The sequence below is a fragment of the Natator depressus genome, chromosome 20 (genome assembly GCF_965152275.1).
Source record: "Natator depressus isolate rNatDep1 chromosome 20, rNatDep2.hap1, whole genome shotgun sequence".
Classification (NCBI taxonomy): Eukaryota; Metazoa; Chordata; order Testudines; family Cheloniidae; genus Natator; species Natator depressus.
In genome coordinates, this window is record NC_134253.1 from 26158054 (window position 1) to 26172003 (window position 13950).

General features: G+C 64.8%; 1 protein-coding gene across 1 annotated transcript; it reads left to right on the forward strand.

The window, feature by feature from the left end:
• Window positions 1-1904: 1904 nt before the first annotated feature.
• Window positions 1905-13268, forward strand: KRI1 (KRI1 homolog). The gene is made up of 19 exons (XM_074935637.1): window positions 1905-2036; window positions 2411-2487; window positions 2837-2938; window positions 3387-3580; window positions 4189-4271; window positions 4593-4641; window positions 4875-4971; window positions 5208-5279; window positions 6131-6246; window positions 7132-7258; window positions 7656-7751; window positions 8164-8334; window positions 8941-9016; window positions 9522-9625; window positions 9882-10023; window positions 10532-10662; window positions 10990-11054; window positions 11602-11697; window positions 12502-13268. The coding sequence occupies exons 1-19, from the start codon at window positions 1955-1957 to the stop codon at window positions 12944-12946; spliced, it is 2325 nt and encodes a 774-aa protein (XP_074791738.1). The 5' UTR covers window positions 1905-1954; the 3' UTR covers window positions 12947-13268.
• The last annotated feature ends 682 nt before the right edge of the window (window positions 13269-13950 follow it).

A 13950-nucleotide genomic window follows, 5' to 3' on the forward strand; every position in this document is an offset into this window, starting at 1 on the left:
GGCCCCAGCGACGTGGGTGGGTTCCCTGCAGCTGTCTTGCCACAGAGGTGGGGAATTAGGATCTCAATGCACTTTTCAGTCAAACTTCCCGTCACCGCTCCCATTTGATAGTGGAAGGGGAAGTGACTCTTCTGAGGTGTCACAGATTGCAACAGAGCCCGGGACAGAACCCAGGAGTCCTGGCTTGCAGCACCCTCTGCTCTAGCCACTAGACCGCTCTCCCCTCCCAGAGCTGGGCAGTAGTTGCAGCTGCCACGATACTTCTTGTTTTGCACCCACGTCACATCCCACACAACTACGGCAGCACTGCCCCCCGGCTCTGGGCTCCTGCTCTGGCTCCCCCGTCACTGGACCGTGATGGGCTGGGCCAGGGACTCTCCTGCCTTGTGTGCCAGTTGATGTAACTCTGCCAGGGGGAGGACACTGGGGCTCTGGCACCATTGCTCCCTGGTGGCACCCTCTCCTTTCCCCTGTCTAAGCCTCCTGCTCTCCTGTAGCCTGCAACAGGGACGGAGAAGATGCAAAGAACCCGCCCATATCCCCGAGATTCAGGCAGAGCTCTCCTCCCAACTGATCCATGTCGGGCTGCAGGGAGAAGGGGCTCAGAACTATTCAGGTTTTTCCGGAGCCTTTGCTGTGACTCTGGCTGGGAATCCAGCGCGACCTTAGATGCTCCGCCACAACCCATGCCCGGAGCCCAGCTCAGGGATGCTGGCCAGGTACCTTCCCCTTTTCTGCTGGGCCCCTAGGAGGCCGGGGAGCTGGTTTCCCAGCTACTGGCCTGGAGGTTCCTGCTGCAAGGGAGGGTGTCTGTCCTGGCTCAGATGCTGCTATAGGAACCTGTAAGGGGGGGCGCAGCAGGGGCCACCCTGGCACTCATGGGGTGGGGATCCAAGCTCCCAGGCCTGTCTCCGCTCCCAGGGCTGGCTGGGTCTCCGCAGAGATCTTTGCGCAATAGGTGACGCTGCAAGGGACGCTTTATCGGGCGGGCTGTCCCCGCGGCCTGGGCCCAGCCTCTGGGTGTGGCACGTCGTGACACAGCAACAGAAGGAAGGAAGCCAGCGTTTGGCAACGCTAGCTGGGTGCCTGTTGCCAGGCCAGGGTGGGGCAGCCCAGCCTCCGAGCTAGGAGAGGAGGAGAAAGGAGAGCTGGCTGCTGCCAGGAGCTTTAAAAAATAAAAGCAAAAGCCCGAGGCCCAGCTGGGGCTGTTTCACAACATCCCAGCCTGTGGCAAGTGCCAGAAGCCACAAGCAGCTGAGAGGAGATTACCAGAGACAGAGGCTTTTCCCAGCTGCAGCTCCTTACCCCCCCACCCCAGGCCCCTTTCTTCTGTCTTTGCTGCATCCCAGTGATGTAGTTCACTGTGGGGTGAACCCGAACGGTGCACCTCTCCCTCCAGCAGAGTGTGCCCAGACCCCAGGTGGCCTGGAGCAAGTAGCTTAGGTCCAAAAAAAAAATCTCTCTGGGCCTCAGTTTCCCCATTTGTACAATAGCTCTGCCCTACCTCCTGATTGTGGCACTCGGGTACTGCAGGGGTAAGAGCCAGAGAACTACCTAAGATCCAGGGGTTTGCTAAGAGAAAAGGAGGCCTTGTGGCACCTTCGAGACCAACAAATTTATTAGAGCATAAGCTTTTGTGGGCTGCAGCTCACTTTGCCGGATGCATGCAGTGGAAAATACAGTGGGGAGATTTTATATACACAGGGGCACCGGGGGGCTGTGGGTTGGGACTGAGGGGCACCGGCAGAGCTGGGGGGGAGAGGGTGTCCTGGGGGGTTCTGGTTGGGGGTGTTTGGGGGGGGGAAGGACACTGTCTTCAGTGACAGCCCCAGGTTGCTGCGGTCCCTTTAAATGGGAGGGGTGGGGTTGCAGGGGCGAGCGCCCCGCCCCCTTGGCCTGCCCACGTGGTTTCCCGACCCGGAAGTGCCCCGCGCCCACGTGGTGGGCGAGGAAGATGCCGGAGCCGGGGCTGAAAATCAACGCGGGCTTCGCGGCCCGCTACGGGCGCTACCGGCGGCGGGAGGAGCTGCAGCGGCGTGAGCCGGGGGCGGGGCCTGGCGAGGGGGCGGGGCCTGCCGGGGGCTCCCCCGACCCCAGCCTGGGGAACCCCCCACCCCAAGGGCGCCTTTCCCCACCAGGGACCTGTCCCTGCAGCGCCCCCCCCATTGCATAACATCTGCCCCTGCAGCCCCCCCCTTGTCCTGGGCTGCCCCCAAGCTCAGCGAATAGCCCCCTGCCCTGACCCAGAGACACCCCCCCGCCTCCTTCTATGGTCCTGGAGGAGGGGGTGGGGCGTGGCTGGGGGGGTGCAAAGTTGGGGCGGGTGGGGCACCTGGGGGAGAGGGGAATAGGTACCTGCAGACCCCCGCCCCCAGCTCCCCGCTAACCCCACTGCCTTTGACCACCCCAGTGCAGGATCGCTATGGGGCCGACGCGGGGGCCGGTGAGGAGTCCAGCTCGGAATCGGAGGAAAGTGGGGACGACGTGGTGAGCCTGGGATGGAGGCTGGGGGTCAGCGGGCCTGAGAATACGGAGTGGCTTCAGAACAGGACTCCTGGGTTCTGTCCCCAGCTCAGGGAGGGGAGGGAGGGCTTGTGGGTCAGAGCAGGAGGCTGGGAGCCAGGATTCCTCTTGGGTTCTGGCCCTGGCCCTGACACTGACTGGCTCTATGCCCTTAGGTGAGTGACTTTCCTTCTCAGTGCCTCAGTTTCCCCCTCTGTCCCGTGGGGATAGCGCTGAGCTGCCCCTTGGTGCCTTGTGGGGTGGGGTCAGTGCTAGACACAGAGCCCCAGAGAAAGGGTGGGGGTCACTGTTGACTAACCCGCTGGCTCCGCAGGAGCTGGACCCCCTGGAAGACAGAGATTTCTATCGCACTCTGGCCCTGCTGAAAACCAAGGACCCCAGGATCTACGAGAAAGATGCCACCTTCTACAGCCAAGCAAGTAATGTCTCCCCGTCCCGTGTGTGCTGTGCAGTCCTCCCCCTCTCTCCCTGCCCCCGGTGGCTCCCCCCCATCAGAGCCGCAGCATTGGCCTAACGGTGTGGTGCTGCCGGGAGGAAGTATCGTCCTAGGTGGGACCCGCTGGTCACAGAAACTTTGCCCCCTTTGCCCGGCTGTGCCGGGGGGAGCGCTGGAGCCAGAGGCATGGTCCTGGCTCCCATGGGCAGCTTGCCACGTTGCCATAGTAACCTAGGAGGGACACACCACATGGGATCCCCTTCCTGGCCCCCCCAGGTTAATTCCCAGCTAGGACCCCCTCCCCCACTGCCTGTACTCCATTCCCGAAGCCCCCACCCCCAAGGCCCATGGCTGGGGTCCCTGAGCCAGGAATGCTGGGCTGGGTCTGGCTCCCTGATCTATGGGGACTCCCCTTCCCAACCTGCAGGACACCCGAATTCCTGGCGTGCGCGTCCAGCTGCTTCCCCCTGACCGGAGCGCCTGGCTCCCCGCACTGAGCTGGGCTGTGGCTCTGTCCTCAGATTCCTTGTCAGAAAGCGGGAGGGAGGTGGTCCCGAAGAGGAAGGAGAAACCCATGTACCTGAAGGATTACGAGAGAAAGGTGATCCTGGAGAAGGAAGGGTAAGGAGCAGGGGCTGGGCTGGGCCACAGAGGTCCCCAGAGGGGCGATTTCATAGAGTTTAAGGCTAGTTTAAGTGAGCAAGACCCACCAGCCACGCATCTTAGATGGAGGATGCTTTGTCCCAGCTCAGAGCCCTGATTTGCACTGACTGGTATCTCATCTCTAGCTGAGGCCAATCTCTGATGCTTTAGAGGCAGGCAGGGCGGAAAAGACCCAACCCAGAATATATCTGGCCAATTGTGCACTGGGGAAAACATCCCTTCCTGACCCCTGCAAGCGACTGGCTGAGGCCCTGAAGCCTGCGATTGGATTATAGCCATTGGCTTAATGCGGCACTCCAGGTTGTTAGGTGTATGTTGAGGACAATGCGGATGAAGGGTGACCTCCCTCTGGAGCCCACCGGCCAAAGGCTCAGGCCTGGTTGCCCTGTCGCTGAAAGGGCAGTGCAGAGTTTGAGGGGTCTGCTCCGGCAGGCAGCTGTGGGTCTGTGGCAGTGTTGATGTAGCCGGGATTGGGTGCCTGGCCTCCTCTCCTGATGGCGGCTGACATGGCGCAGGGGCTGCGGAAAGGCTGAAGCAGACAAATAACCAATTTTTTCCTCTTCCAGCAAATACGAGGAGGATGAGGAGGACGAGGAAGCAGCAGCTGAAAGACAGAAGGTGGGAGTGGCTTGGAAAGGGCCTTCTTGGGGTGGGGGGGGGTGGGGGGCTGTATCTCTGCCCGGAGGGAGGAGGTGCCAGGGAAGCCTTCCCCACTACAGAGCCTGTTCTTCCTCCTTAAACCCACCCTGTGGTATCAATGGGACATGGGATTCTCCTCTTCCTGCCCTATGCTGTTGCAGCATAGCTGCTGAAAGAACTGCTGGCCCCCATCCCAGAGGTGGCTGCATCTCAGTGCTGGGGAGGATCCCTGTATAAACAGCCTCCATGCCCCACCCCAGAGGTGGCCGCATCTCAGGGCCGGGTCTGGAGACCGGTGCCAAGTTTAACCTCTGTTTCCTTTGCTGTGCAGAGAGCCGCCTCCCAGACTACGTTGAGGAGCAGAAGCGAATCAAGGAGAGGTGAGGGGGGAGGACGGGGGTATGGGGCACAGAGGGGGGTGTGTGGGTGACCAGGGTGAGTCCCTACGGGGACCCACCAGACGCAGGGGCCACCGGGGGGATGCAGGCCCCAAAGGGGTAGTGTGCTCGGGGCAGCTGGTGCTCAGCACTCCAGCCAGGCAGGTCGATGGGGGGTCCCGTGGCTTCGAACCCCAGTGTCTGTTGCTAATCCTGAGGCGTCCCCGTCCCGACAGCTTCCGGCCGTTCGTGGCAGACAGCGACGGGGAGGAGAGTGCGGGGGAGGGCGGCTCGGCCCTGCTGCAGAAACGGATCAAGAGCACGGAGGAGACGGTGGGTGACGGGCGGTGGGGAGGGGGTTGCTCTGGGTCCCTAGGCTCAGCCAGGGGAGCTCTGGGCAGAGACGGTTTCCTGTGCCGGGGGGGCGTTGGTGGGGTTCAAGGTGGCTGGGCTCGGGGGATGCGGTTCTGGGGGCTGGCTCCCTTAGGTGGGGATCACGGGCATGGCACCTCCTGCTGGGCTGGCTGGATTCGGGGGGCTGACGGGGTCTCTGCTTATCTCCACCCCAGGCGCGCGAGCAAGAGGGCTATGTCAGCTGGCTCAAAGGCAGGATTCCCCCCGGACCAGCAGCTCGAGGACCGGTAAGCGGGCGCCCGCTCTCCCCCGGCCAGGTCTGTCGGAGCCCCCGACCCCGGGGCAGGGGCTGTGGTGCTGGGCCAGCGTCCCATGTGACCTGCCCCTGGCCGCCTGGGCTGGGCACGGCTGGTGCGAGGAGGATGCCTGTGCCCCCGGCAGAGACCCCCACAAGCGCCCCCTTCTGGCGGGTGAATAGGGTCTACAGCCAATGTAAAACCCAAAATCGTGTCCACCAGCCCCTGGCCCAGTGCTCGGCCCCTTGCCCAGGGTCCGGGCACTCCGGCGTCTCCCCTCTGGAGAGTGCATCCTCAGCCCACAGGCAGGAGGCACCTGCTGGTCCCTGCCGGGCGTCGGACCCTCGGGGCTCTGTTCTGCTCTCTCCCCTGCTCACCACTGACCTCACCCACCCAGCCAAGCCCACTAACCCTCCCGCCCCCAGCTGAGCGATCTCCTGGAGCTGCTGAGCCCCACGGCCTTTCCGGGGCCAGCTGGCCTGTGACAGCCGCAGCGTGGGCCAGCCCAGCCTTCGATCCGCTCCTCCCCGCCCCTATCTCCCTGCAGCTCTGGCTCGGCCCAGGGGCCTGTCTAGCCTGGGATCCTGCCTCTGACGGGAGTGGCACCAGCTGCTTCAGAGGTAGGAGCAGGAGGCAGAAATGGGATCGCCTGCCCTGGGGGAAGTCCCTCCTGACCCATGTGAGTTAGAGGGTTGGGGTCCTGCCCCAAAGCGGGAGGGGGTCCTAAACCCCTCTCCCAACTTTCAGTTACTCTAACCCTGGCTGCTCCTGTTTCCTGAATCGATGCCCTGGCCTCAGTCGCCACCTTGTGGCAGTGAGTTCCGCCGTCTTCTCTCCGCCAGGCCCCGCTGAAGGAGTATTGGAGCAACCCCGCGCTGGACCCCGGGGAGCGTTTCCTGCGCGACTACATCCTGAGCAAGGGCTACAGGGCGGAGGAGGAGGAGGAGGAGGAGGGAAGGCAAGTGTAGTGGGCGCACCTGGGGAGCAGCTGTCTTGCCCGCTGCCTTTCCCTGCCCCTTGGGGCTGGCTGGATGAAGGGATCCCCTGACCCCAGGAGCCAGATCACGAGTGGGCCATGTTTTATTGGGTGGGGGGTCTCTAACTTGGGGGGCCTGGCCTGACTCTCGGGGCTGGTGCCCTGCAGAGCCCAGTGGGGGTCGGGCCCCCAGAGTCATGGCCCCGCCCCAGCTGCTGCCTGGACATGTGCCCTTCGGAACTCCTGGAGACCGGCCTCCCGCCCCATTGGCCAGTCTGGGGTGGGTGTGGCCACCCCAGCCAATCAGAGCAGGAACTGGGGGGGGTTATTGCTCCTGTAAGAGGAGAAACCACTCAGTTCCGCTGCTGTGGGGCAGTGGGGGGGCAGCCGTGGGGGTGGGGAGCTTCCCGGGGATAGCAGGCGGGGTGAAAACATGGCCTGTGAGCAGAGCTCCCTATAGGCACCCCCCAGAGGGGATGGCTAGCTCCTGGAGGGGCACGTGTTGAAATCAACCTGGGGGGCAAGCATGCGGTGCCACTGAGTGGGGGTGACGGCTGTCAGCAGGGGGCGCTTGTCCTTGGCCTGGGGAGGTGGAAACATAAGGCAAAGGCCTGGGGAGGGCTAGAGCAGTGGGGAGGACTGGTGCGGGGAGCCTGGGCTGGGGCCCCCAGATTAAACACCACCCCCGTCCTCGGTGGTGCAGGTGAGTGCTGCTGGCTCTTAGCTCAGCCCTTTAGATCCCGTGGTCGTGGGTTCGATCCCCGGCGCCGACGACCCACCCAGGGTGTCACGTCACCCCTAGGAGAGGTTCTAGGGTGGGTTTAGCTCCTGGAGACACCCCCCCACGACCTTGTCGTCTTTCCCCAGGGACCCTGGGGCCGTGTCCCCCCTGCGGCTGGAGGACTCCTCGGACGAGGGGGAGCTCTTCCTCAAGAAGCAGGAGGAGTTTGAGCGCAAGTACAACTTCCGCTTTGAGGAGCCTGATGCACAGCTGGTAAGGGATACCCCCCGGGTGCCATGTCCCCCCTGGGCGCTGTCTCCCCCCCTGCCCCTCCCCCCTCGAGCACTGTGTCCCTCCCCAGGCACCGTGCTCCTCCCCCGGGGAGGGGGAGTGACTCTGGAGCCAGTGCAGCTGGGTGGGGCACGATAGGGTCCCAGGATGGGGGAGCTGGGAGACCCCAACACAGATGCAGCCCCAGCCCCCCTGGCTGGAGTGAGGCCTGGGGGCTGCAGTGGAGGGTGCCCCCCATGCTGTGGGTGGGGGTGTTCAGGCTGTGGGTGCAGGACACCAGGGGCCCTGGAGTCTCGCCTGTGTGTGGGGAGGGGGGGGTCTGGCAGTAACGCGGATCCCGTGTCGTCGTCCCATCTCCCCCCCCCCCCCCCCCCCCCAGGTGAGGACTTATCCCCGGACCATCGCCAGCTCGGTGCGCAGGAAGGACGAGCGGCGCAAGGAGAAGCGCGAGGAGATCAGGGAGAGGAAGAGGAAGGTGAGAGACGACCACAGCGTGCAGGGGGTGGGCTGAAGGGGGCTGGGGGGTCTCCACCCCCTGGAGGTTGTGGGGCAGCCTGAGTCGCGGAGCTGAGTGAATAATGGGGGGAGAGAGCAGGGGGCTCGGACCCCTGGGTTCTATCCCCAGCTCTGGGAGGGGAGTGGGGTCTAGTGGTTAGAACGGGGGGGGCTGAGAGCCAGGACGCCTGGGTTCTCTCCCTGCTCCTGTCTTGGGTTGGTCCTGGGGGCTGGTTCTATCAGACAGGGAGTCTCTCGCGGGTTAGGAGCCCTCCCCCCCCCCCCGTCTCTCTGGGTTGCATGGACCCCCTGGCGGGCGCGGGGGAGGCAGCAGAGGTGTGAGCGAGTGAGGGGAGCCCATCCCATAATAACCCCAAGTCCCCTCCCCACAGGAGAAGGCCCGGAAGCAGGAGGAGTTGAAGCAGCTGAAGAACCTGAAGCGCCAGGAGATCCTGGCCAAGCTGGAGAAGCTGCGGGAGGCGACGGGCAACGCGACCGTCGGCTTCGGGGAGCAGGAGCTGGAGGGGGCCTTTGACCCGGCCGAACATGACCGGCTCATGCAGGCGAGAGCCCCCCGCACACCTGCCCTCGCCCCGGGGACCGGGACCCGCCCACCTCGCCCTGGGGGGCCTGGCGCCTCCTGGCCTGCAGCACAAACACCCACCCCCACCCCCAAATGGGGCCTGGGTGCCTCCCGGCCTGCGGTACAGACCCTGCCACTCCGGCACCTCCTGGCTGGCCTGCAGACACCTCCCCAGTCTCCCCATGGGGCCCTCGCATCTCTTGACTCTGCCACACCCCTCTGGGCTCCAAGGGGTTAATGTCCGCGCCAAGCCCAGCTGGCTCCCAGCTGGCCCCCAGCTGGCCCGGGGCCCATGTCCCTGGCCTGGCCTGGCTTGGCTCCTCTGTGGGTCAGCGGGATGGCACCAGGCCGCATCCCCAATGGCAGGGCGGTCCCCTCCTCTCCGGGGCAGGAGATGCAGCCCTGCATGGGGCTGGGATGGGCCCAGGGTGTTCGTGGGTACCAGCCTTGGACAGAGGAGCCCTCCCTTGTCCTGTCCCACTGGGCACAGCCCCTCCCCAGGCTGGGACTCCCTGCCTGGTGGGGAAATCCTGCCCCACTCAGCCCAGCTGCTCACTCGGCTCCTTCTCCTTTTCCCACCCCACAGAAGTTCTTCGGGGCCAAGTATTACGGGGAGGGGGAGGAGGAGAAGCCGCAGTTCGAGGAGGAGGAGGGCGTGGATGGTAGGTGGATGGGGGAAGGGAGGGGGGCGGAGCGTGTGCGGGGAGGACAATGTGGGGGCACCATCCAGGACACACTGGGCCCTGTGATGTCTGGGTCCTGTCCCCACCCTGCTCAGGCCAGCTGGGCAGGTCACTTCTCCCCTCACCCCCATGCTGCAGGGAGAAGGTGGTTTGATTTGCATATTTACATATGCAAATGACTCACTGTCTGGGAGGGGTGTGTGAGTTTGAGGGGCTGGTTCTGTGGGAGCTGTCGCGGCACAACGCAGACGCCACTCGGAGCCCGCCTGGGCTGGCTCCATAGCGGCCCCACACTGCAAACGGCGGGGGCCAGCAAGGGGACATTGCATCTGAACTTCCCGTCCCCAACCCTGCGAGCAGTGCTGTTAAAATCAGCTGCCACGCCCCAGCCCAGAGGTGGCTGCCTCTCAGTGGTTGTGTGTGGGGGAGCAGTAGGAGTACGATTCTGCTCCAAAGAAACCGTCTCTTTCCCTTTTGGACCCAGATGGCTGGAACTGGGACAACTGGACCGGCCGGGATGCAGAGGGGGGCGAGTGGCCGGAGAAAGAGGGGAGCTATGAGCCACACTGCGAGGACCCCAACTTCATTGTACGTCCCTGGGGTAGAGGGAATTTGCCAGCTGGTGCTGAGACTCCGCTGAACTCATGACACTGTTGGCAGTGCCGGGTGACTCCAGCAGAGGGTGCTCCCGGCATGCCCCAGTGGGGTGGTGCCAGCGGGGCATGTTCGGGGGCACCCCACTTGGGGATCGGGGCCCGTGGCGCTGGGAGGTACTGCGGGGAGGGGAGGGTGTCTCCCTGAGCCGAGCGTGACGGGTGCCGCCGGGGCGGTTCTGTCCCCCCAGATGGACGCGGATTACGACCCCCACATGCGGCCAGGCCCCCCCCGGAAGCGGCAGAAGGAGCCGCCGACGTTGCTGGGGAAGAGGAAGCTCAAGACACGGTTCACGGAGGCCGTGGAGCGGGAGAAGCCCCCGTTCGACCCTGGTAAGGGGGTTGGGGGGGTTCTGCCTGGAGCTTTCTCCAGCGCAGGTGTCCTGGGGTGTCAGGCTCCTTGGGCCCAGCAGCCATCCTGCCCCCTCCCCACCCCACCCCACCGGGAGCCACGTGCTGCCAGCTATCCAGCCCCCTCCCTGGGTGTCCCCACGATGGCTCCCCGCAGCTCTGCCCAGGCGGGCAGGCTCCGCACTTGGGGTGCCCCCCACTGGCTAAGACATGGCTGCGTTGGATCAGGCTCCCTCCTGCCCCCTGGTGCCCTCCCTGGTCTGCCCCAAAGGCACCCTGTAGCCAGGGGGGCCCAGCCCCCGGCTCCCTCTAGGTCTGCCTCAGGGCCCTCCGCAGCTGAGGGGGAACTGAACTGGGTGGGGGATCACCTATGGGAGGGGGCTGTATTGGGGGTGCTGCCTTGGGCTGGGGGGGGGTTGCTGGACCAGGGAGCTCCTGAAGCCGCCCCCATCCCAGGGCTGTGCTGAGCCCCGCAATTTCCCCCCCCCAGAGGTGGGCTCCTTCGAGCAGTACCTGGACGAGTATTACCGGCTGGACTACGAGGACCTGATCGGCGACCTGCCCTGCCGCTTCAAGTACCGCACCGTGATGCCCTGCGACTTCGGCCTCAGCACCGATGAGGTACCCGCCTGCCGCCCCTTCCCTGCCCAGCACCTATCCCTGTGCTCTGCCGGCCTCTGCAGAGTTCTGGGCCTAGCCCGGCTTCTGTCCCAGCTCCAGGAGGTGAGTGGGGTCTAGTGGTCAGAGCAGGGGGCTGGGAACCAGGACTCCTGGGTTCTCTCCCTAGCTCTGCCCCAACTCTCTGACCTGAGGGGATCAATCCTGTCCCTTCTCTGTGCCTCGGTTTCCCCCCGGATCCCCGGCTCCTGGGGGTCTCCTCCCCCACAGTGGATTCCTGCTCCTCACAGGCCATGAACCCTCCCCCACTTTGCTCTCGTCCCCCGTCAGATCCTGGCCGCTGATGACAAGGAGCTAAACCGCTGGTGCTCGCTGCGCAAGACCTGCATGTACAGGTGAGGGGCTGGGGGGCTGGCCCTCCTCTGTGGTGCTTGGAGGTGGGGGATGGGACGGCAGCAGATGGGTCCTTGGGCCCCAGGGAGCTTCATACCAGGACTTTGCTTTGCTCAGAAACCACATGCAGGGCGAGATTCCCACAGCCCCTGTGGAACAGGACTCCTGGGTTCTATCCCTGACTCTGGGAGGGGAGTGGGGTCTTGTGGTTAGACCCAGGGGTGGGGCGGGGCAGGGAGTCAGGACTCCTGGGTTCTGTCCCTGGCTCTGGGAGGGGAGTGAGGTGTGGAGGTTAGAGCTGGGGTGGAGGGGAGGGCTCGGAGTCAGGAAACCTGGGTTCTGTGTGTGCCTCAGTTTCCCTCTCTGGTGCTCTGCCGTAGCATTGCCAGATTACAGACCAGGCCCCGTTCACACGTGGCCAGGCTGATTCTCCCATTTCCCAGCTCTCTGGCTCTCAGCCCTTCTCCAATTAGAGGCCTTGGAATGTGACCCCTGGGCCCCCCTCTGTGGGTCAGGATCTGAGCCCTCCTACCCCGCGTCTCCCTGCAGGTCAGAGAAGGAGGAGCTCCAGGACAAGGCCGCCTACACCCGCAAGGCCCAGAACACCAGCAAGAAGCAGCAGATCCTCAAGTCCCTCTCTGCCGCGTATGTACCCTGGGCCTGGGCTCCAGCAGGGGGTGCCAGCGCTGGGTCCCCCGTGCTCCCACTGTGCGATTTGAACCTTCACCCCCTGCATGGGAGCTAGTCTCTAACCATATTTTTTGGCTGGGAATTTCCTTGTTTTTTAGGAGTCCCAGGGGGCTGCTGGATGGGCCCCCCAGCTGCTGCACATTCTATGGGGCTCCAGGGGGCTGGCAGCACGGGCGGGGTGGGCCCCTGGCAGGGAGTCTTAAAGGCACTGGGGTTACAGAACTGAGGCCACTCTGCGGACAGCATGTTCCCTCCTCTCCCCGCAGCTGATTGGGCCTGTTGGTCAGTGCCCCCGGTCCCATGCTGTCCCCAGAGAAGCAGGCTGGGCAGGTGGGGGGCAATGCTCCTGAGCCCGTCGCCCTCATATAAAGGAAATGCTGTGTTCACATGGGGCACAGTGGGTCGGTGGAACTCCCTGCTACATGATCCCAGGGAGGCCAAGAGCTGGGCAGCTTGAAAAGTCTGGGTGCTTGTATGGACAGCGTGAACGGCTTTGGGGCAGGAGCCCTGACCTCTGCCTGGTGGGAGGGGATCCTGTTTCTGCTGCCTCCTGCAGGGCGTCTTGCCCCTTCCACTGGCACGGCCCCTGCTGCAGACTGGATACCAGGCTAGATGGGCCCCCGGGCTGGCGATGCCTTTGCTCTCAGGGCTGCAGGCCTCGCAGGGGGTGGGTGGCTCTGGCATGGCAGGGCTGAGTTCGCACAATGCCCTGGGCTGGGGAACCCCGCTTTTCACACGGCCCCTCTCCTTGTCCTGCAGCGCGGAGGAGGCCGGCGAGGACGAGCCGCGGCCCAAGCTGGGGAAGAAGCCCCAGGACGAGGCGAAGCGGCGGCAGCTGGAGCAGGAGCTGCACGGCGCCGGGCCAGCTGCGCGCCCAGAGGACGAGGGGCCCTCGGTGCCCACAGCAGGGGCCCTCGGCCCCACCCTGTCCCCTGCTGGGCAGCCCGGGGGTCTGGCGGGGAAGGCCTCCCCTGGGCCCCAGGCAGGGCCGCGGCGGGGCCGGCGGGGGCGGCTGCTGGGCGCCAGGGTGCGGGTGGGCGGGCGGGAGTTCAGCGGGCAGAGGCTCCAGGCCTACGGGCTCAACCCGCGGCGCCTGCGCTGGCTCCAGCTCCGCCGCCACAAGAGGAAGCAGCTGGCGCAACAGACTCAGCGGGCCGAGGCGCCCGGACGCCAGGGTCCCGTGGGTAAAGCTGCCCGGGCCTGAGCACGGAGAGAGCCAGGGGCTCGCGTGGCTGGGTGCCATCGCCTGGCAGCGGGGGGAGAGGGGCCCCAGGCCTGCCCTGGAACTGAGTGTGGGGGGGCAACTCTCGCCCCTCCCCAGCAGCTGGGGTCACTGTGTCTACCCCTTCCTGCTACCAGAAGTGGGCTTGACCCCTGTTCTGGCTCAGTGCCTCAGTTTCCCCTGCTGGAGCAGGTGCACGGCAGGGTGGGGCTCAGTGTTTGGTTGCAGAGTGGAGCAGAGCCTGTTTCTCCCTCAGCACCGCTGGGCCTTGTTCCCTTTTTTACACGGATTCTGAAATAAACCTCGGTCCAGTGCTCTGACTCCCTGAGTGCAGCTTTCATCTTGGGGCGGCCGGTGCCCATCCTGCTAGGGCCAGCTGTGGCTCCCCCTGGCCGGCCTGCCTGCCTCCCCCAGAGTCCGGGGGACACACTGAAACTAAGGGGAGCCAGCCTAGGGGGAGCCAAACCCTCCCCTGGTTTCCCACGGAGGGAGATGCCAGCTGCACAGGGCTGTCTGCTCCTCGGGCCATGGGGATTGGGGTTGTGGAGGGTTAGGCTGTGGGGCTGGGTTGGGTGAGCGCCATCCCCGGGGCTGACCCCCCACAGCAGATCAGGAGCTGCCTTTGCTTTAACCCAACGACTTAGCCCTGGCAGCTCGTGTCCTCGGGGGAACCTGCTAATGCCATGTGGAGCCGAGTCTCCTACCTGCCCTAATCAGGTGTGGGGCAGTGCCTGTTGTTTTTTCTGATGCAAAATTGCCTCTTGGGGGGAGCAGAAAGGCCCCAGGGTGGGGGTAGATCCTGCTTTTCCCCAGCTCCCTTCCGGGGCACAGGGAGTCCTGGGCAGTGGGGTGGGGCCCTGAGGCGCCGTTACACAGATTGGCCCCCTGGGCTGGGCCAGCCCCTGGTCCTGCACTGTCAGCCTGGCTACCCTAGGCAGGGCCTGGCTCTGGTCTGGGTTTGGGCAGCCCCTGGTACCGCCTGTGGC

Bases quoted from the DNA above. Each gene is read 5' to 3' on its own strand.
- KRI1 (XM_074935637.1), top strand. From the start codon at position 1,955: ATGCCGGAGCCGGGGCTGAAAATCAACGCGGGCTTCGCGGCCCGCTAC. The intron at 5,280-6,130 runs GTAAGCGGGCGC...TCTCTCCGCCAG, and splicing joins GACCAGCAGCTCGAGGACCG to GCCCCGCTGAAGGAGTATTG. The intron at 6,247-7,131 runs GCAAGTGTAGTG...GTCTTTCCCCAG, and splicing joins GAGGAGGAGGAGGAGGGAAG to GGACCCTGGGGCCGTGTCCC.